The sequence below is a fragment of the Apis cerana genome, linkage group LG2 (assembly GCF_029169275.1).
Source record: "Apis cerana isolate GH-2021 linkage group LG2, AcerK_1.0, whole genome shotgun sequence".
NCBI lineage: Eukaryota > Metazoa > Arthropoda > Insecta > Hymenoptera > Apidae > Apis > Apis cerana.
Window position 1 is genome coordinate 10,829,478 of NC_083853.1, and position 23,023 is coordinate 10,852,500.

At 36.9% G+C, this 23,023-nt stretch overlaps 2 protein-coding genes and 1 long non-coding RNA gene across 5 annotated transcripts in view; 1 reads left to right on the forward strand and 2 right to left on the reverse strand.

Moving 5' to 3' along the window:
* Window positions 1-1,819: 1,819 nt before the first annotated feature.
* Window positions 1,820-12,460, reverse strand: LOC107996830 (uncharacterized). 3 transcript variants are annotated; one of them, XM_017055108.3, is made up of 4 exons: window positions 11,195-12,460; window positions 10,021-10,419; window positions 8,595-8,727; window positions 1,820-2,600 (listed from the first exon to the last, which is right to left on the reverse strand). In XM_017055108.3, exons 2-4 carry the CDS (start codon window positions 10,238-10,240, stop codon window positions 2,429-2,431), a joined length of 525 nt encoding a protein of 174 aa, XP_016910597.2. In that variant the 5' UTR covers window positions 10,241-10,419; window positions 11,195-12,460; the 3' UTR covers window positions 1,820-2,428. The 3 variants fall into 3 exon arrangements, with proteins under 3 accessions (XP_016910597.2, XP_016910596.2, XP_061927119.1); XM_017055107.3 differs by having other exon boundaries at window positions 10,021-10,422; XM_062071135.1 differs by having other exon boundaries at window positions 10,021-10,744.
* The window catches only part of LOC107996831 (uncharacterized), a 15,360-nt gene continuing 4,115 nt past the window's right edge, over window positions 11,779-23,023 (forward strand). The window contains exon 1 of the long non-coding RNA XR_003697420.2: window positions 11,779-11,919. This is a non-coding gene — a long non-coding RNA (uncharacterized LOC107996831). The remainder of the gene's footprint in view (window positions 11,920-23,023) is intronic.
* The window catches only part of LOC107996829 (uncharacterized), a 50,591-nt gene continuing 41,460 nt past the window's right edge, over window positions 13,893-23,023 (reverse strand). The window contains exons 2-10 of the mRNA XM_028666171.2: window positions 17,048-17,247; window positions 16,871-16,960; window positions 16,587-16,649; window positions 16,452-16,517; window positions 16,319-16,360; window positions 16,048-16,119; window positions 15,844-15,959; window positions 14,741-14,931; window positions 13,893-14,212 (exon numbers count right to left, since the gene is read on the reverse strand). Coding sequence (XP_028521972.1) covers window positions 14,013-14,212; window positions 14,741-14,931; window positions 15,844-15,959; window positions 16,048-16,119; window positions 16,319-16,360; window positions 16,452-16,517; window positions 16,587-16,649; window positions 16,871-16,960; window positions 17,048-17,131 — 924 coding nt within the window. The 5' untranslated portion in view covers window positions 17,132-17,247 and the 3' untranslated portion in view covers window positions 13,893-14,012. The remainder of the gene's footprint in view (window positions 14,213-14,740; window positions 14,932-15,843; window positions 15,960-16,047; window positions 16,120-16,318; window positions 16,361-16,451; window positions 16,518-16,586; window positions 16,650-16,870; window positions 16,961-17,047; window positions 17,248-23,023) is intronic.

A 23,023-nucleotide genomic window follows, 5' to 3' on the forward strand; every position in this document is an offset into this window, starting at 1 on the left:
ACGAACGAGGTTGTGTTTATTTATTTATTTATTTATTTTTAAGAAATTTTTATATATAGGATAAATCTAGCTATGGAGAGCGTCGATCAAGTTGAAGCGGCGATGTTTTTTCGAACGATTATCTCGTAATAGCAGATAAAAATGGTGTCAGTAAACGCTTAAGTGCGATCACGTAGCTGCTACTCCGTAAGAATATAATCGATTTCTTGCGTGGCGTTTCTTGGAGAACGATACCGATTACGCTTAAACGAATCGTTGCTCAATGAAACGTTGTTTTCCTATCGTGTCCTCGTTCACGTCAACGCGAATGTGTGTCGTCGATGCACTTTTACCTGGCCGCAGAGACCAATGATCGATTTCCTGCGATGATGTTTAGATATCCAGTTATATAATGGAAAGTAAGATGTGGAGATAAGAAATTTTACGAGCAATTTCAATAATTATCTCTATTATACATAATTATAAATTAATTTTTCGAAAAATATATATATATATTTTTCCCAATTTGTTTTCACGTAACATTTGCTTTCACAATCGACTCACGACCGAGAAAAAATTTTTTTTTCCAAAGTTTAAAAGACGAACAAATCCGCGAAACTCGTTCCAAAGGCGGTGGTGGATCGTCACGAGGCGTCGCGACGTTGTTTCGAGCGGAACGCAGCGGGGGATCCACGATTTCTTGCGAGTTGGCGCGCGATAAACGAAAACGCCTCCGATCATTTTTGCTGAACGAGATGCCACGGGATCGTAACTGGTCGCCGTCGTTTTTGGCACGATCCTCATCGCGATCGTTACGGAGAGGAAGCCCGCCTGGCGTTGCGCTTAAGCCGATAAAAGGCGCCGGAGATTATTACAATAACTTTTCGCCGCTTCCGACGCCCCTAAATTGTTCGGATTGTTTTCTTACGCGGAATCACCCCCGTAAGAATTGCTTTTTCCTCCCCCTCCTTTGGACCAAGACTTTTATTTTTTAAAAAGGATAGAGAATGTAGTTTTCTTGGAAACTTGGAAAATTTTTGGAGATAAATATAGCCTATGTTTAGGAATTATTTTCCAATATTTTTCTCTTATTCTATCAACAATCGTACGTGCATTTTCGACAAAGGCTAAATCGTTGCTGGTTTAAATCGTTTAATAACGGACAGTAATTGAATATAAATTCAAATGCACTAAAACTGGTGGGTAATTTGCACGATAAAAAAAGGAACGACACGATATTTGAATATCATTGAAACGAATATCAATTACGTGATAGATTTAGTTAGATGCAATTATTTTTAATCGTATGATAAAAAGAAAAAAAGAAAAGTAGCTATAAAGTCCACGACGACGATCGATAACAAAAATACTCGAGTACTTATTTCTCTTAATTCCGGGAAAAAGCATCGCGAGAGGGATTAAACGCGAGACGATAAGGAGCAACGAAGAACATAAATTGGCGTGGTGCAAATTAGAAACTTTAGCTTTTCGATGGTGCGCGCGAGAAATAATTATAAGGAACGAATTTCCATGGTGAAGAGCCATTACAGACAACTTTTGCACTCTGAATATTATGTATAATCACGATGGAAACGAATTTCTCTTTTCAATTTTCGAAAACGTGGAAAATATCTCGTAATCGAGCTGAGATATGTTCGAAAATGTGGATGTCGGCCGATTCTTTAATAGAAATGGCGTTGTTTGAACAGTGTGTCAATTTTTTTGAAAAAAAAATCTTTTGAAATCTCTGGAATAATCGTATATACATTCGAAGAGGTTTATGTATAAAAAGGAAAAGCGCGAGACGAAGAATTTTCGAAGAAACGTTAGGGTTCACATATGCGTGTGAAAGAATTTTTATTTTCATCAATAGATAAGACATACGATATTTCATTATACATATAATTCATAATCTTACACTTTCTATACATTGCGTTAAAACATAATCGAAAGTTATCGAGAATATTAGCGGCGAAAGAAATAAATAATTTTTATCAGATTTCTTTTTTCTTTCTTCGATTGTACACGAGATACACGAAGATTAATTATTATTAATACAGATTACCACATTGTAATATATTTTTCTTAATCTAAAGCTATATTACATCGATAAAACGCCATATATTCCAATGATCATTGGAGTATTGAAATACTATTGGATAATTTGATAAAAATCATTAAATATTCTTAATCTACGCGCGAGTTTCTCTAATCGTGCTGAAGATAATTTCAAAATATTATCACTATAACTTAAAATAATATCAGGGATATTCAAAATTTTTAGAACAATTGATCCGATCGTTCGTTAGGTATTTTGGTTACAGAAAATTTGGAAGAGGAATCGTCTGCGATATCACAGGTTGAGTCGTCGTATTTTTTCCCTTTTCTCTCTCTCTCTCTCTCTCTCTCTCTCTCTCTCTCTCTCTCATTTCAACACGATTCCGTCGCGTCAGCGCAATCGAATCTTCTTCATCATGTTGAGAACACTGGATCCAGGCAGCGGACAGGTGGGGTAGAAATTATGGCATCCTTGACCTTCCACGCCGGATATCAGTTGACCCATATGCGCGGCGAAGTGGTACCTCGAGGGCACTTCCGCCAGCGTGCTCAAGCTCGTGTCCCTGAAAAAGTTTCCATGAAATATTCATCTTCTTTCCTATCCGTGTAATCAAAATATTGTTTCGTGGCGGCATCAAAAAAATTAATTAAATATTTATTATCGAATTTCCATTTCGAGTTGAAAGGTGAAACTTTTAATTCTTGCAAATTAAAGTCAGAAAAGCATCTTCTCAAATTTTCAGAGTATCGGAGAGAAAACTGAGATAACGAGTTGAAACTTCCATAACTTCCCTAATAAATTATTGAAGTTAGCCGGGTAAATTTGTTCTTAAAAGAACTTCTAAAATGATCTTATAATGTTGATCCAATAAACTTAATAATTATCGTTAATCGCGATGTTATCGTTTCATTTTGCAAGGTTAGATCGGGTTAAACGATGATCAGAGACGTGCTCAGATTACAGATTCATTCATCAATCATAGCGATAAAATTGACAAAAATCAAATGGACAAAAATTTAGAAACGTAAATATAAGCACAAATTTCTTCGTGTAATTGAAAGAAATATTAATCAATCGAATGGTATCAATCGTAGTGGAATAAAGTCCATTTTGATTATTAGACAGATCATTATTAAAGAAGAATCATTATTAAAGAAAATTTATCTTCTAATTTCCCACAGTTTCTCCTTTTTCTCCCATATCACAAAATCATTAACATAATCTCATTAATGCTCCGATGAATACCTTGTTGTTGTAGAAATCTCTTATTCTGCACTCAGCCGTGAAATCCAGCCTTTATAAATTTTCTAAAAATATCGGAATATCGAACTTAAGAAACTTATTCATTCATTCGCTCCACATTCGGATAAATCATCAATTTTTCCTGCGCGCACAACTCAGCGCGAATAATTCGAAACAGGTGTCATATTCGGTGTTTCGCAACGACCAGAGCCACAGTCGCAAAAAATCACGTTTCGAAACGGTGAATAAAGAATAATGGCAAGGCGTCGACGCCAATGGCATGCACGAAATCGAACTCCACTTTCGTAACAGTTGACCATGATAAACTGGTCGAGGCACGAAGCACATAAGAACAGGCACAAGGCGAGTCGCCTTTTACTTTCGATATCGACGACTGTCTGTAAATCCGGTTTACGCTCGGATCGAAATCGACTGAAAATCCCTCCAACCCAGCCAACCAGCCAGCCAGCCGTCCTTCCCCGCTCTCGACTGCGAAAGAGGTTGGATGAAGAAAAATAACCACTTCCGGCTAATCACGCTCGCCCACCCGCCACTATAATTTTAACTTTCGATCCGTTCCAATTTCACTGTTCTATTTCGTTCCACTTTGGAATTCGATCGGTTTCAGTTTAATTTATAGCATATTTCGATGGAATTTTTTATTCTTTCGAGAAATTCGAGATATTTTCACTCGTGATGATACGGGATGCTTGTTGAAATTTTAATAATATAATCTTTAATTACGTGCGTGCAAGATGTAATTGATCTTGATGGTTTATGTTAATTAATTTTTTGTAAAGGAAAGAACGCTTCACCTCTTTTCCTCGCCATTCTATTTGTGTGTTATAGAAACAGAAACATTTGTTTTCTTCCTAAATTAAATTATTATCCATTTGTATTCTCCTTCGTTGTTAAAAATCATCGCCGATAAATGTAATTCAAAACAACATCAAAAAAAGAATAACAATCAACAAGACCATAATCAATGAAAAAGAAAAACATCCTCGTCAAATTAATTTAAAATTAAAATCACGATCCAATATATGTTCCAATCGCCCAAACAGATTCATCATTCCACGATTTATTCGTAAAGAATAACAGAAAGAAACAATGATCGCCGATTCCTTATTTAAAAACGAAAAAAATTTGCATCGTCTCTAAAAAAGAGAAAAAAATAAAATATAAAATTTAAAATCACGATCCAACCACATCTGTTCCTTTTAAAAATCATGGAAACAGCAGCAATGATTATTCACAATTACAAAATCATCGAAAAAAGGTAAACATCCATTTATAAAAACCTGAAAAAAAAGAATTTACATCGCCTCCGACAAAATTTAAAATTAAAATCACAGATCCAATTATATACACTTGTCCGCTTTAAAAATCACTCGATCACGAATCAACCGTCGATAAATTGTCTTGAAAAGGATAGTCACGATCTCGACAAGGAACAACGATCGACGATCGTGCCCATAGACCGCAAGCCGGCTGAAAAAAAAGAAAGATAAAAGAAGATCGTCGGCGGAAATAAGGAAGCTCTCTCGATCTCGAAGAAGAAGAAGAAGAAGAAGAAGAAGAAGACTAGCTGGATGAAGAGAGCGTTTTGCAAGAAGCAGTTTCGTCACGCATCGCTCGCACGAGGAAGACGTCTCGCGTCTCCGCAAAAGGGAAATCTCCCTGTTTGGCCTTTTACGATCCCTGGCCCTCGAGGCGAGCATAACGAGGATATACGCAAAACGGCTTCTTAGCTTTCCATCTTGATCGGTTCCAAACCTCGAGCGATCCAATAAAAATCGGCCTCGCTGCGGAAAACGGCGTTTACGCACGCATAAAAGTAAATATAAAGCGAGTCGCTTCCGGGACGTTAACCACGATCCATCGCGACATCGTTCCTCCGTTTCTTCCTTTAACTTTCCACTTTCTCTGTTTTCTTTTTTTTTTTTCTTCCGCTTCCTTTATACCGCGTTTGAGAACATTTTAATTTAACGCTTCGTTGGATGGGAAATGGGAAAGAATAGAGGGGGAGGGGGAGGAAATATTTCTCATTGATTTTGATTCGTAAAGAGAGAAGATTCGGCGAAGATCTACGAAGAATGAGACGCGTGTAAAATATATTTGACGGTATTTCGAAAACTCTGTTTCAATCGACGATATATTGAAAGAATAATTGAACGAATTGACAACTGATATATATATTTTTTTCAATTTGAATTTTATCGAATCGAAAGAAATTTTAATTTGTTTAAAGCGTACGTAAAAAGGCGAATCCGGAGCAATGGAGCTTATTTTCATCGACCCTTTTGCAAAAAAATTGCTCTTCCACAAGATCAAATAGTTAATTAATCGCAAGGAAGGAAAAGGAACGCGGGATTCAAAGCCTTAATTGCTGTCAATTAAACTCGGGCTACGCGAAATTTACTTCTTCGAGCGGAAGAGTGGAAACGCCACGTGTAATTTCGCGAGATAAAGCATCGCAGTCAGGTAACCACGGTGAATTAATCGTTAAAGCCGAGCTATCATTCTGTATCCCCTTTTTTCTTCTAGAAAAGAAAAAAATAAAAACAAAGAAAAGAAGAAAGAATAGAAAAATATCTCCTATCGAGAATTACGACACGAGATCATCGATTCTCCGCGTGATTATCCGGGGAAAAAAAAAAAAAGAAAAAATTCAAGAGAAAAAATTCAGATCGAGAGATGCTGGAAGAGCCGTTGTAGAAAGTCGGAAGATTGAATAAGCTGTGAAAAGGAAAGTGATGGGATCGTTATAGCGAAGATAATCTTGGTCGTATTTATAAGTATATACGTACACAGGTCGTTCCCTTTTTCAAGTGGAACTTACGTAAGAGTGATGGAAACTTTCACTTGTTGTATTCGACCTCTTTCGCTCGTTGGAGAACCGTCCGCTCTTTAATGGCCGGAAATAGTAGCAACTTCTTTCTTAATTTCCTATTTCTAGCCGTTTGTCGCGCTTTCTTTATGAATAATCGAGAGAAAAACTATTATTTAGAATTACATAGAGAAAAGATGATTTTTATTCCAGTTTCCAATTTAAAATTTACGAAGAATTTATATCGAGGAATGACCGATTTAATCGAAATTCGAGGGAAAAGCGAACAAATCATTCGGGAAAGGAATTAAAAAGGAATTCAATTTCGAACGTTCATTCTTAAAATTTATCGCGCCAACTCGAACAAAGAAACTTTCCCTTCAATAGAAAATTCCTCGACCATCTCGAAACAAGAAACGTCCATTTCCTCGTTCCAATTTCCTCGAATCAAAAAAGGAAGATCAATCGAAAATATTTCGAAAATATATTTTACACTTCGTGGAGTCTTGGTGGACTCGATCTCTCGATCAATAATGTCCGCAAAATTTGTGAAAGAGGAAGATTCGTGGAAATCCATTGACCAAAATCACGAGGACTACCGAAACGAGGCATTTTTCGGGCCAGAAAACTCTCCACCGATGTACAGGGTCGAGGCGAAGCAAACCGTGGCCATTGTCGGAGTCAATATTTGACCGGTTCGACATAACTTTGCTTTTAATCAGCGGGCAAAATGGCTCGCATTATCCAAATAACGCGTCGCGTGTTCGCCTTTCGGATCGTAAACGAAAATTGCGGAGATACGGGTGCGTATCATCCAATTTTCGTCCGGAGAATCGGCGCGACGATTCGCCGACAAGCGACGAGGAAAATTGGGAAAATGGCGGCCCTCCTCCGTCCAGTAGTTAGCCAGGCCATCCAATTTTCGATGACACGCGGATTCTCGCGCTTGTTGCGCGATATCGAGGCTGACTGCTGCTCGACCCGTGCATCTGTTTAGCGAGATATCGAACTGACGTTTGTTTTGTGCTTGTGCATCCCTCGCTGCAAACAGAGAGTTGTTGTTGTTGTTGTTGTTGTTGTTGTTGTTCCGCGTTGGAGCGCGGCCGGTTGATCGATATTCGCGAGGATCGAAGCGAGCGATTTGGCGCGCGCGTCGCTCCATCGGTGTAATCTGGAGATTGGAAGGTAATCCGACGAGCTGACGTTTAATTCTACGGAGGGAGAGGAGCGTGTGGATTGTTGTTTATGAACGTTGCGAGAGATTTTGAGCGTGGGAAGGGTTTAATGAGGGTTTTCGAATTGGATGGTGTGGGATAGGCTGATTCGAAAACTAGGCTGATTATTTTTCTTTTTTTCCCTTTTTTTCGATCTACGATGCGAGTCTTTTCTATTTTGTGAAATTTGTGAATTTGTTAAATATTGCAGATTTAACGAAGGTTTTTGAATAAGAAAGAAGGATTGAATGGGATTTTCTTTTTTTTTTTTTAAGAAGAATCAAGATAATTTGCTTCGATTGGAGAAAAAATGATCTTAGAAAGAAAAAAAGTGCGCGATATCGTCTTTGAATTTCCTAGTTTGTTGGACGAAGATTCGATTATAAAATACGATTTTTTTTTTCATATAAGTAAGGAGCATCATCAAGGAAAGTTGATGATATTATCTCACATACGTAGGATACATGTGCCACGAGTCTGAGATAATAATTGTTATGCTATCGTTATTTACATTTCGAGAATCTTACGAACCGCGAATTGATTCACGCGAGACTAGTTCGGTGGTTATATTACTGTTAATGGCGATCGAAAGTTGAAAGAGAAAGTGGCAAAGTGGAAAGTAAACAAGTTATACCAGCACCCTATGAATCGTTGTAAAAGTTTCTATCGCAAAATTGCTTGATCATCCATAAAATTTCAACGTAAATCACTCTTTACGAACGATTAATAAACAATTTTAGACAACGTGTAATTATTGATCTTTCTGTTCATATTCTGATTCATCTCTTTCACTAGCAAAACGAGGCTCGAGCCAACTTCGAAAACGGATTCCAGAAAATTTTAAGTATTCACCGATGGATAAATGGATCGTTTTCTAAAAGTTTTCGAGTTGAACAGTTTTGTAAATAAAAAGAAATTTTAAAAGTATTTAGAAAAAGAATTTGAGAAATCGTGTCAATCGTATTTATAAATTAAAATAAAGTTAGAATATTTCTTATGGAATGCTATTTGTAATTTCACTGTATTCAAAATTAAGGAATAAATAATACTCGATAAAAAAATTCCACGGAAGCTAACATCGAACAAAATTAATTCGCTCAAGTCTAATGAAATGCTTGGATCGTCATTTTACTTGGAAAGTAAAAAATTGTCAAATGTAACGTTGTTTCGAAACGTTGAATCGTTAGTTACTTGTTTTTTTTTTTTTTTTTTAAGGCCTTGAACTTATCAAACACGAGGGACAAAGAAATAAATGCAATTTATCGTTTACCTGATTAAATTTAACAGGGACCTTTCCATTTCGCTTAGCTGATCCTGATTGACGGACGAGGTCAGTTCGCATATCAGCTTGGGCAAACAAGCAGTCTTGATCGTCGTCATCATTCTTGCACGCCGTGAAATTGCTGCAAATTAATCCATATTATTAGAACACGTGTAAACCTCTTATTGATCCAATGAATATCTGATATCACACGTTCCAGAATCTGATTCCATTCTAGTCCATAACGTTCTCATATAACGTGCAAGAATCAAGGATAATCCTTTTACTTTTCAGAGAAACTCCCGAGATGCGCACGTAGATATTTAACTTGATAATTAAATTAAAAGTAACAGATCTTTTCTCTCTCCGAGTTCGTTCTCTGAAATATTCACCTTAATTTGCCCCCCAATTGAATCAAATTATAAGTTTCTCGTCGGTTTAATTAAAGAAACCATCGAAGTAGCAAAACGAGGATTAAATACCTTTTACACGTGGAGAAACTTGTCAACAATTATAGAGATATTCGAAAGATGTAAGATAATAAACTATCGAATAGAATTATAAATAGAAAAAAAAGAAAAAGAAATCGAAGGAACAACACATATTGAAATATATTTGATAATCGAATGGTTCGATCTCTTGAAATGGAACTTGCTCGATCCTCGTTAATTAACTCGATTAATCCGATTAATGAGATGAAAAAATAATTGATCAAGCCGAGTGGAATTTTTCAATAGTCGATTGTCACGATCACGATAATTAAATTCGCTTTGTTTAAATATGACATAAGATACCCAATAAGGATATGCTAAGTGGACGAATGTTTATCAATAAATTCGAACGCACTTTATAAACTTCATCGAGTGTGTTTCGTTAAATTTACAAAAGCGAAGAGTGTAACGAAAACGATTAAAAAATTTTTTCTCGAACAATTGACTTGCACGGAGAAAAGAGTAATTGAGAAAAAACATTATCTCTTGTCAATTATCATTAATCACATCAAAGAAGAAAGTCTCGATGAATCACGCGCATCACGTGCATTTAACAAAATTACAATATAGAAACATCAGAGTAATAAACAATTTTGAGAGAGAGAAAAATATAAATAAATACGTGTACCAATTCTATTCATTAATCTAGAAAATATTATCATTATTAATTAAAAAGATATTACTACTTCGCTCGAAATTACAAGCAGTGAAAATCAAAAAAAAATTCAAGTTCAAATTATAAAAGTCAGAATTGCCTCGACACTCGTCTAGCCTTCTAAACCAAATTCAATATATTTTCCAAGCGAATGAAATCACGAACGCAGCGTTCTACTATCGAAACACACGCGAGCCCGCTTCGCAACTCGCTTCGTCATAAATATTCCCACGAATTAGAAGGAATAGTTACGATTATCCCGCGTCGATCATCATTTATTATCCCTTACCGTTCTCCTTCTCGTCCATCTTCTTGGTGACGGACAGGGCTATCCTGCCCTCAGCATCGTTGCTCCTCCCTTGGCTCTCGGCAGTTTTGCTCGGTTCCGTGATATTTTGCCCGCCCGACCGGCCGAAAATCGCGGTGATCAGGTAAGTGTAGTCGCCCGCCAGCATGAGGAACATGCCGAGGAATATGACCAGCCGCACGGTGCTTGTGTCCATGACCATGCCTCCGGCGACTCTCTCGCGTCCTTGGCGTTGTATCGCCGCCGTGAAACGACGCGTCCGCACCGATCGACGATCCTCGATTCACTGCGGCCTCCGCCGATTCAGGGACCGGATCGAGGAAGAACCGAGCCGAGGGGACTGGATCTGCCGATTGAACTTTATTCCCCGTGCCGCTACACCTACTGCGTCCGATAGACCGCCGATTAAAACGGCGCCGCGCGATTCAGAGGCGCCACCACCTTTGTTTTCTTTTTATATATATTATTTCGATTCGATCGCGTAGCCGCCGTTGCGAATGTTGATTCGGATCGAGAAAGTGATAGAGCGTTATTGGAATTTATGATGCGGTGATGTTGGAAGTTGGAGAGAAGTTGTTTCGAAAAAGGATTGGATTCGATTATTCGCGGGGAAAGGATAACGAAGCCTCGGAATTGTGAAACTGGAGATATCGTTTTGTGAAACGAAAGAAGGAACGTGATCGATCGGTTTGAGTTTAATTGGTGTCTGGAAAAGATAAACGAAGTTTTGGAATTGTGAGAATAGAGATATTGCTTTTTTCTTCCTTTTCGTGAAATTAATTGGTATTTCAAACAAGATTTGGATTTGATTTGAGTACGTGAAAATTTTGAAGGGTAATTTTTTTTTTATGAAATTGAAGGTCTTTCGAAAAGTGATGATTAATTTATATCTGATATATAAATATATGAATTTTTGTGATTGTAAAATTAGAGAGATATAATTGAATTTTTTTTTAAGTTTCTTATATAACCAATTGAGATTCGAATGCAGAATATTTTTCGATATCGTAGAACGATTGAGAATGATAAACATACGCTCGACTTCTTAAGAATTCGAAAGGAGAACATAAGTACGTGTTACGCAACAGCCATATTGGAACGCCTCAATCCAATTTTCTACAGCGTATAAATGCAAATTAACAAAAACAATACATACCCGTAAGAAACATGGATGACGCACCGCACGCCCGTGTCCAGAGATCGTCGACTTTCAGACTGTAGGATGTTACAGCAGAACTTTCGCTTTCCAATTCACTTCCACTTTCTTCGATACGTTCAAATCGTCGCAATACTCAACAACTCCAATGCAAAACGATATTCCATCGCGCGAAAAAAAAAGGAAAAAAAAAAAAAGATTCCTCCAAATTCCCTCCGTCCCTTTCAAATTCCTTCAAATTCTGTTAACACGTAAAAAAATCCAATTTCTTTAAACGCAAATTACAATACGATACTCTCGCCCAGAAGTGAAACCATCGACACTCTGAAACTGTAACGATAATGAAGCTTTCTAATTTTTTTTTTAATTGGAAACAACGGGTTGCAGACGCGCGACGAGTGGAAATAATTATTCCGGTTAAGTAACACGATCGAATGGGTCAAGTACAGCGGATTGAAAAGAATGCGTTTGACGACGAACGACGGAGGTGTTGAGCGTCGCTACCGCAGTCTACCGACGTCGCGCAATGACTGTGAATGATTCGAAACTATGGCGGCAGACCTAACGAGTTGTCAGTGAAAGTTGGACACCCGGCCGCAGCTCGTAGCGATCGGATCGGCCGATCTTGTGCTCGGTTGTTTGCCAATCGGGGCAAACACGTAGGAAGTATTCTTTGTTTCGGATGCGCGAGCGTCGTTTTTCCCCTCGTTTTTTGAACGGAATAGGTATATGCGAAGTTTTTCTTTTTCAATTGTTTTTTATTTAAGCTAAAAAAAATTCGCATTGTTTTTAATGTTATTATATATATTTTTAAAATTATATAACAAGTCAAGTAATATACAGAAATATTAGAAATAAGATTAAGAGGATTGACGAGAAATGAAATGTACTCATCGTTATATATGGATTATGAATTTGTAGGATATCTATTTTTATACAAAGTTTAAACATTAGTCACTGTCCATTCTTTTTTCCTTATTGAGTATGTTTATTATACACTTTATAATACTTTGTAGAATACATCAAATGTGAGTGTTTTTTTTATAATTAATTAGGCAATATTATATTATTTTATTTTAACTTATGTAATAAGGAATAAAGAACTTAACAACGTATTTATTTTATCCTAATATAAAATTCTAATGTATTCTGTATATTAGCAGTTTTATATTTCTCTCTAGAGGAAATATTTGCAGTTTTTTATTTATTTGCAATTCTACATCTATAATTAATTTTTAAATGTAAAATATTATACATATACTTGTGAAATTATATTTTTTTTTCATTTCACTTTATTTTTCTCTCTTTCTCTCTCTCTTCTTTTCTGCGTATCAAGCAACACGTAAATATTTATCATATTTCTTATTTTCCAAGGTAAAGATTGTAAATTCCCGCGAAGATATTGAACATGGATTGATTTGTCAAACAGGCTTTGTTCATTAACATCTCGAATTATAACATCCCGTCGCAATTGTGTCACGGTTTAATAATTTCAATTCGATACAGGCATGTTGTATCTGTAACAAGATATTCACTTTCGATTCTTCAAACTCTGATTACGGAGTTAAATGATTAATAATAAATTTTAAGGTGAAGAGTTAAAAAATACCAAGTTTTTTTTCTCAATGTCTCTGAAAATATTCTCTACATCGATGTTTTTTAATTTTTTTTTTTCTTCTCACTTCGCTTTTTGCAAACTTGAAATCCCTCCTTCTTATATAAGGTGAGAAAAATTTTTTAAAAAATTAATATGATCTCATCATTGTGAAATATCCACATTTTATGTAACAAAATTACCTAATAGAATAAATAAATGTTGAAAATTATTAATTAAATATGACAATATCCAATCTTTAAAGAGATCGAGATAGATTAAATCTCTCTGTTTTATACAATTAATATAATACATTTTTTCGTCAAATTTATTATATTTACCAATTTCACGTTATTTCACGTGACAAAGCACATTTTTCAATAGTAACCAGTCTTTCCAAGGATAATGATACAAACATTTCCAAACCAGAATCACGTATTCTTGTACACACATACATATACACAACGCCTGTTTTACTTTCATAAAATCTTTTAGGTCCGGTTAATCAAGTGCAATTACTCGTTTACCTTCAGAGTTTTTTTTTCTACGAGTTGTGCATCCAAATGAAGCTCTATTTTTTTTAAATTTTTTTTGCCTATTCAATCAAACACGTTCTCTCATTCTCGTATCGTACTACGATTTGCTGGGATAATAATTCGATAATCTGCGTGGGGATAATTTATAATTTATGATCTCCGTTTTTTGGTTTGATGATCTTCAGCAAAAAAAAAAAGATGATTGGTTATAGAAATGATCTTAATGTATATAAATATATAATAAATTAATATATAATTATATGATAAATATATAATATAGCGAGTAAATATTCAACGAATATTCAGATAAAATATGTAAATGGATAAAAAGATGAATCGATTAAATTTTTTTATATTATTGCGTGATTGATATTACATATAATACGCAGTATTATGTAATTTTAATACGAATATTATATGGTTATTTTATAATATTCTTGTAGATGGAAGGAATTGGTAAAATTTTTTTTAATTTATCGTAAATGTGACTACAATTTCAAAAAAGTATTGAAGTAGTGAAAGTATTATACTTACTAAATATATTCGAATATAGTTTTTGTGCATAAAATAATTGCGCAAATTGGTAAAAATTTATTTTTTTTTGTTTATATTGCACAAAATAATACAAAAATGGACACACAGTTTCAAATACGAATTTGACACAAAGTTGACAAATCTGGACAAAAATTTAAAATTTCTCCTTCGTGAAAATAGTGACGAGGCCCAACAAAGATTTAGTAAGGGGTGTCACGTTTTTCAGAGTTTCACTGTTCAATTTCTTTACATTCAATCGTGACGAAGTGGCATTGTTCCAAAATTTGTCGTATCGTTTTCTTCTTCTTTCATTGTGTCGGCGATCTCCACCACTCCAGATCAATTTTTCCGTTTCTGAAATTCAAACGATCAAACTTCGACTTCTATTAATTCGAAAGTTGCGTTCGAACGAGTTGTTATAATTTTCTGAAGCGCAACCTCTAACTTCCACTTATTAATTCATGTATTTCAGAAAGTTATGAATAGCTTCAATTATATATCTAGTTAATGTTTCAATTAGTCGTATTGCTGACAGGGAAAAAGAGAAAGCGAATTAGAAACACATTACTCTCTCCCCGCAAAACCAGTAAACTAATTAGCATTTATCACAGACATTTATCCTTCTCAATTTAAAACAATAAATATAAAATATCATATAATAACTAATTACGAAAAATAACTTGTACATTTTCATTACATTATATCCTTCTTATAAAAATTTATAATAGATACATAAAAAAATTGATTTCCAATTGATTCAAAAGGGAAGGATTCCACTTAAAATTCTAGCAATTTGGGAAAATTCTTAACAGAAAATATAAATCGAAGAAAAGAAGGAGGATGAGGAGGAAGCAAAAAAAAAAAAAAAAAGAAATACTCAACGTTGATAAATTGCTGATTCCGAGGAAGCCTCGACAGAAGCATAGTTACTTGAATCCGATTTTTGGTGGTGTAGACGCAGTTGCAACTGCGGGAGTTGGACGACGTTGGCCAGGAGGTCGAGTGACAAAGATCCCATATTTCCTGGGCGGAGGTTCCGGAGGCATGGGCGGTGGAAATGACGGTTCGAGTATCTAAGCAAACATTTCCATTACAATTTGCACACACATACACAAATACAAAAATTTACGATCATTAGATTCCATAAAATTACCTGTTCATATTTGTATACTATAAATACCAAAAGTGAAATCTTTGATCAGCATACTACAATATCGGTCCAATTATCAATTAATCATCACGAATACCAACTTACACACACATACACACGTATATACAAAAATGTAAAAATTTATTATAATTAGATTCCATAAAATTCATGGATAGCCATTCATATTTATACACTATAAATACCAAAAGTGAAATCTTTGATCAGTATACTACAATATCTGTACGATTATCAATTAAGAATCACTATGGATTCCAACTTACACATCATTACAATCATTAGATTCCATAAAATTATCTCTTTCTCGAAATTACCTATTCATATTTATACACTATAAATACCAAAAGTGAAATCTTTGACCAGCACGTACTACAGTATCGCTGCAATTATCAATTAAGAATCACGACGGGCCAGATCCATCTACGCACAATCCCAACGATAACACAGCGATAATCAGCGTCGAGGCATTAAACCCTTCCCTCACCCCGAAATCTCATCCCGTCTGAATGCGTCTTAACTAACCACGGGAGTCCCATGGTTTTCCCCAATTTCGTTCCCCAGACACCGAAATAACTTTACGCGTCTCGCCTGCCGCGAGATGCGTCTCTCCGAAACACAATTTTCCCCGACAATCCGTCCTGTCTCCTCGCTTTTGCGGGGAGGACCTCTGCCCAAGTTGTTACAACGACGTTCACCAAGTGAGCCCGTTGCCTGGGCTCGATTCTCGTGACAATTACAGAGCGAGGGGAGGAGGAGAGAAAGGGGGAGGGCAGGGAGAATAGCCCTTTCTGCGGGCGGTTTAATCGAAAACACACACCTTGAGATTCTCGAGCGAGCCCGTAAGACTTTTGCCCGCGTGCTCGTTTTCTCGGTCAGCGACGTCGCCCGCAGAACTCTCGCACGATTTCCCGCTGGACTTGTACTGAAAATTAACTACGGATTAACGGAAAATCGGTGAATTTGAGCGGTGGTTGGACGAAGGTATTTTTGGATTGATAAATAGAAGGTGTATTTTCGCTACTTTCTCCACGATCTTCTCCAACTCCGACAGCTTGTCCGCGGCGTTGATCAACTCCGAGCTCAATTTTCGCATCTGAATTATCATTTCGTCCGATTATTCGATTGGTGATCTTGGTTTTTTTCACGAGGCTAAGGATTTTGGATGGTTAAGGATATTTTGTTTTTTTTTTTTTTTTTTTTTTTGATGAAATAATTATCCTTAAGGATCATAAATCCATAGCCACGATTATTATGACATTGCAAGGGTTGAGAGTTTAAGAGTTTTAAGTTACTTCGTCTTCCAACTCGTTCGATGTTAATTTTTGCGTTTCTTTCTGAAAGGATAATTTAATAAGTATATGTGTGTGCCTGAAGTGTAACAACGTTTGAAGAAGAATTAAAAATATTCCTTCTTGTGTACTGTACCACTTTAACCACGACCTTGTCGTACTCTGTTTTCTTATCCTTCAACGCCCCTATGTCGTCCAATTTCTGTAACAATCGTTTAAACGAAAAATCGATATGATTGAATTTCTATCGGTATCCATCAACTAGACGCACCGTTCTATTCTGCTCCATGATCTTTAACATCTCCTTGTTCGACTTTTCCATTTTCTTAATCACCTGAAACGTGATATTTTTTTTTTTTTGTAAAAATCAAAAATATTATAAAATATATTTTCCCGTTCCATAAAAAACCACAAAAATATAATACTCGTTTTCTGTTACTTCAAAACTCAATTCCAAAAATAGAAAAAAGAGAAAAATTAATATTCTCAACGATAAATACTCGGAAAGGAAATATCGTAAATAGATTTCTTAAAAAATTTATCACTTTTACTCACCGTGGTGGCGTACCACAGAGCCACGTAGAAAAGTATATGCATCAGCACGCAGATATACACGTTGTCCAACACGTAAGCCCGTATGAACGACTGCATCGATGTAAAAAAAAAAAAGAAAAAAAAATGGAAATCATGAGTAATCACGCGATGTCTCACGTATTCGCCTATTTACGGTACCTGACGGTCGTATACATCGACGAGCTTCAGAATCGGATAGGATTTGACCAATCGGGAAAAATAAGTCTGCCTTTGCAAGAACATCCTCGCCAACGCAATCCATTGGCCGGTGTGTTGAAAAGATTTGGTTTAACTCCTCGCGGAGAAATGGAAAATATCGACTATGAGGTAAATAACTCGGGACGCGAGACACGTCTCCCCTGTAAACGAGAGACGAAAATCCGTCAGATGTTACATCGCAGTCATATTGAATTCGGTTACGGTTGAATAATCGACTGTCGAGCAATCGAGCGTTTGACTCGCGATTGATTCCTATATTCATTTCATGCCTCTTCCCTCTTTCTTCGGGGAAACGGGATTTTAAACGAATTGAATAACACCTCTTATTGAAATTTTGAAAGTTGTGGAAATTCTGTAATTTAATTCTATAAATGAATTCAGAGATAATTCGATTGATCTCGGAAAATATAATTTGAAAATGATTTATTAATATTGATAATAATAAATTCCTATATCGAGAATATTATTTTACGATTATTTATTTTTCTGGAAGCACGATGCAATTGAAATTATGAAGTAACGAAGAATATGAAGAGTGGTGTTATTTTAAAACGATTATTACCCAGCTTATTATTTAACTTATTATTCTTTACGAAGTGTTATTAATATCCAATTATTTTCCTCGAGAATTACGTGCTATTTCGATATAAAGTATTTCAAGTATTATAACTCTATTTTGAAAGTATAAAATAGCTCTTTAAAAGTGTAGCGTGACTCACTCGGTAGTTGATACAGCTTTATATTATATGCGATAGCGTGTGGCATCGATGAGTCACGCTATTTTTTCTTTTTTTTTTTTTTTATAATTTTTAATACCAGTATCAAGATTCGAATTCAATTAGTTCGAGCTACATAGCACGGTATCGATCGTTCGCTATAATTATCGCCATCGAAACAAGGACGCAACGTTAAACTCGAAAAGAGAATTCTCATCGATCGTACAGTCGAGCCAAGTATTAAATAATTGATCCTGTAATTTCATAAACGTTACGACGATCCAAATACTCGATCGAGATACCATTTAAATCGATTTCGAAGAAAAGAAATGAGAATTATGTGATATATATGGAGTGTGATCGATTAACAGGGATAACACAATTTAATCTGGAATTGATCGATAATCGCTTATCATTAAACCCTATGGCTGATTTAATTTCGATCAATCCGTTATCGATTCGCGATATAACGATGCATTGTTATCGATAATAAACTTGAACGATGTCAGCTGGCGAAGTAAGTTGAAAAGAAAGAGAAGAAATGGAAAAGAAAAATACGATTGAACGAGTGTTTAGAAGAAAAAAAAGGCTACGTGTTAATTACGTAACTTTTGATATTTGATAAATGAAAAGTTCGTGGATAATCTCTCTCGTTAAATAATTTTTAGAACGTCGCAAGAATTATTTTTATATCTTCGATTATAACAGGATATCAATAATTGCTCATTTAATAAGTAAATAGAAGAGATCTATCAGAATGGATATAATTATGAAAAAAATATCATGAAATTATTATATTCGATAGGACGAGATGATGCGTCGAGCGATTTTATCGCTGCCAGGTCGTAAAGTAATTCGCCATTGATTTACGGAGATGCTAATTGGCCGGTGGCGTCCAAGTGCTTTTAGCGAGTCAGTCTTCGTGATTTCACAGGATTCGATCTCGAAACCATCGAAATTATCGTCGAATCCTCGGCGTTAACGTTACAACTGCTTTCCCTCGCCTTTGCATCCAATTTTTATCTTAATTTCGCCCTACGAAAGAATCCTCGAAATACGAGGCGATTTTAATGGAAAACGTGAGGAGGAACAGGATGTATCGACGGGGATAGATCGTTTTAAAGGGAAATGTTAATTTTATAATGTACGCGATGGTTGAAAGAAGAAAGAACGTGTATGTAATATCGATAATGAAACGTGTACTTGGATGGGGAAACCGAAAGTTGTGAAACACGTTCATTGATTTATAATATACGCGAGTTTGCGGTTTAATTGGTTTAATTGGTTTGTTCAATGCCGGAACACGATGGTACTTTATTTGATGGAACGAGACCGTTAGGTCAACCCTTTCCTTCTCTGAATTATTTAACAGCCACTGTTACTCTGTCTGCGAAATTTTCATCGCCCCGTCACACGTTAAATAAACGAATACGTCGCGTAAATATTTTAGATTTATTTCAAGAATGGTGATGAAAAGTGTCTGTAATATTAATTTAACCTTCGAATAAGGTATTATTTCATTTTAATCCTCGTAAATTTTCCACGATAATTATATCGTTTATTTATATTTTGCTCGGAGAAATTTTGCAATCTGGAATCCGAACCGTAATCTCGTAATTCGCGATCCGTCAATCGGACTGCGAAAATACTGCGTGTGCGGAATTAACGCGCGCAATTAAGTTTCACAATCGGCTCGATCGGGAATCAACGGGGGGGGTTTCGCGCGGGCGAACGAGACGGGCCAAACAAAACCGTAATTTACCAGGGGGAGGGGCGATGTGACAGTTGTCGAACGAGAGTCGTGAAAAATTCAGTCTCGGTGACGATGTCGCAAACGTAAACAAGAATCGATCATCAAGTATCGATTCCGTTCGCAAAGGATCGCAATCCGTTCCGAATAAAAATGATTGCGTAACGATGGGGAAAGAGAAGATAAAAATGAAATAAGAAGAGAAAAGACGAGAATAGGAGAAAAATATATATTTTTGTTTTAATGAAATTTCGAGCATGTTAAATCTCTTACTTGATATCATTACCAATGGCCCGTGTCAATTTGAGAGATAAGAAATTATAAGATGAAAGTATTCATTGCGCGAAGTATATTCTAAAATACGAAATGATGTAATGAGATAAATCAAACGAATCGAATCTTCAACCGTTATTATTTCAAAACTCTATTAAAATTGGAAAAATTAAGTTCGCTTTAAAGATAACGATCCTCGATCTGTGAATGTACGGCTGTTGGAGAGGAATGCATATGCGAAAATAATAACTTTCGGTCAACGAGTAAATGACTTCCAATTCCCCAGATATCGTCGTATAAAGAAAAGCGTAATTTTTAATCGTTTACTATTAATTATTCTTGTCGCTTACTTGCATACTCTTCTCCAACTGATCTATTCTAAGCTCTAAAGAGTCTAAACAGTAGAAAAATATAATACATTTTCAGGAAAAATACAAGTTACTATAATAATATTGGATCATAATCTTCACACCATCTTAAATATAATATTATGGAAATTTTGAATCCTTATATCTCAACAACCAATTGAGACATCGAAATGAAACGAAAAGGAGTTTCAATGGCACAATCTCTTCTATGTTTCGAATAAATTTTGATGACAAATTTCTTAATTTCTTTTATCTTTTTTTGCATATGAAAAATCAAAGTTTCATTTGTGACGAATAGAATGATTATTGTAATACAAATTCACACAATTTAAATTTTTTTAATTTCTTCTCATATTCTTTACACGAAAGTTCCAAGTATCGATATTATTTACATTATTCCGAATATAATGGTCTTCCTCCGTTGTGCATGCAAAGTACACGAGGGTATAATTTAAGGGTACGTATCTAACGATCCATTAACGTTTAAACTTCATCCTCGCGAGAGGACGATAGCACAATCCTTTCTGGGGCGAAGCTCGAATCCCTCCAACCTCTGTACAAACGCGTATGTCCAAACAATCTAGCCCGGGCCACAGTTAAAGCATATTAGAAATTAATCCCCGGGCGATCCTGCCGATCAGCGTCAGCATTCGATTAAATAAACAGGAATTAGCACATGAAAGGCGGCGTCAATCGTCGTCGTCGTCGTCGTCGGTGGTGGTGGAGGGAGGACCGCCACTTGTCGTTTCCCATCGCGCCTCGCGGGGTTGACTAACTAAATAGTCGAAGTTAGCTCTGAAAATGGGGCCCGGGGCCAGGGTTAAACCAGGCTTAAAAAGCCCCGCGCAAACACGCCGCGAGTCAACTGCGAAAACACTTGAGATCATTTAGAGGAATCACCGTTTCGAACCCTCACGCGCGATTTCCGCCCCTGCCGCTGACGACTCGAGATGTTTATGTAAAACAGTAGCCGATATGGATCACGGCGAGTTTTGGGACGCGAGCGTGGGTCGTGCGCACACGCGCGAAATTCTGGATCCACTTGACGCGTCAAAAACGTCAGTTACATTGATACCAAGGGGGGTGGAGATACATGGAGGGGGTGGGTCGCTTTTGTCGGCGCGGGATCGTGACTGAGAACTCCGTTTGCCAGTTGGAATTCGAGGTTCTTGGCTGGGGTGACGGTGGTGGTGGTGGTGTTGTTTCGAGGAGGGTGGCGGATTGGGATGAACGATTTAGAAAATAGGGCTGGATCGAGTTGCTTCTATTATTGAAACTCGAACGTTTTGCTTAATGAAATAGAATCCGCAAATGCACATTTAATCGATGATATTTCTTTTTTGAGCGCATGCGGAACGAAGATCTTTGTGACAAAAGTCTTTCTCTGTGCGGCAAAGAAAAATCCGTGGATAGGGAAGAGCGCGTTTTAAAATTCGTTGGCAAACTTCGTTCCCAAAAGAGAGTGGTTTCCTTTGGCGGACGAGGCAGAGGGCGAAGCCCGGTGCACGAAACGCAATTTCCAGCCGAGGGAACAAACCCCGGTAAAACAAACTCGCGTCGTCTGGTCGTTTCACGAGCGAGTTATCGCGCGATCGGCGCGTAAGAGGCGAGGATAAAGGCGCACAGATAGAGGGGCGGGATTAGGGGGAAGGTTGGGCCAGGGCAGGAGCAAATTGGTCGGCCAGGGAAAACAGGATAACGCCGGAGGATCGTGTGGATCCTGTGGATGGTGCGCCTAAATAGAGGCGGGCAATAGCATCGGGACATAATCGATTTGCCGTGAACTCATCCGTAATTCGGGGCCACAGTCGGCGTGACAAGAAAGTCTCGACGCCGGCAAAGGCGCCATCGAACCGAGAAATTACTCATCGTTCTGATTGAGGTTAATTAATTAGATAATTAAGTCTCCCCGCGACGACGACGACGACGACGACGATGACGATGGATGGATGGATGGAGAGAATGGCGGAGGATGAAGCTGGTTAGTGAAATTGTCTTGCTGCAACCTCTTCTTCCGTGTTCTCCCCTCTCTCCCCTGGGAGATGATTTCGCGACGGTGATCCTCGTTATAAAAATGCTCCTCATTATTACCGGAACTACCCCTCTCTCACGGCTTTATCTCGTTAATTCTTTGCTCGAATCGGGACGCTGCAACGCTTCGGGCGGTTTTGCATTGGGATCCGTGTTTGTCTACAAATTGATATTTAAAAGTATTTTAGAACGATTCTATTGTGGGATAATGTGTGATAATGGAATAAATAATTGTACCTAGAGTTTCCTCTATTTCTCGTTTCCTTTTTTTTTTGTTTAGGAGGTTTTTGTTTAGGAGGATAAATATATTCTGAAAATCGAATGATGGCACGGTAAATCCATTTTTTTTTTTTTTAATTTCGTACGCAATTATCTCGCCGTTCGAATTGGATTTTCGGGCGAAATTATTTCCCATCTCCGTGCAAACCCGCGAAAGGAAACAATAATAAAAAGCGCAATATCGCGTGACACGTAATAAAAACGTTATCAAGAGGTGAGCGGGATCGAAAAAATGCTCGAATTAATTTCCCTTCTGTCGAAGCGACCGAATTACGGGATAAATGTCCCCGATATGTCTCTCTGGAAAATATAAAACGGATCGCGCAAAAACCCACCCTCGTCGGTCGCATACTCATTCCCCCTCACCCTCCTCAACCCCTCGAACGAAATTTCAAACTCACCTCGGGGGAAGGAAAAAGAAGAAAAAAAAAAAAAAAATCCAACAGCATCCGATAAATCTTTCCACGTGTCGTTTTAACGCGACAATTTACATTTTACG

Coding starts and splice junctions, on each gene's coding strand:
- LOC107996830 (XM_017055108.3), bottom strand. CDS start 10,240: ATGGTCATGGACACAAGCACCGTGCGGCTGGTCATATTCCTCGGCATG. Junction 8,728..10,020: donor GATGGACGAGAAGGAGAACG/GTAAGGGATAAT, acceptor ATTAATTTGCAG/CAATTTCACGGCGTGCAAGA. Junction 2,601..8,594: donor TCCCTGTTAAATTTAATCAG/GTAAACGATAAA, acceptor AAACTTTTTCAG/GGACACGAGCTTGAGCACGC.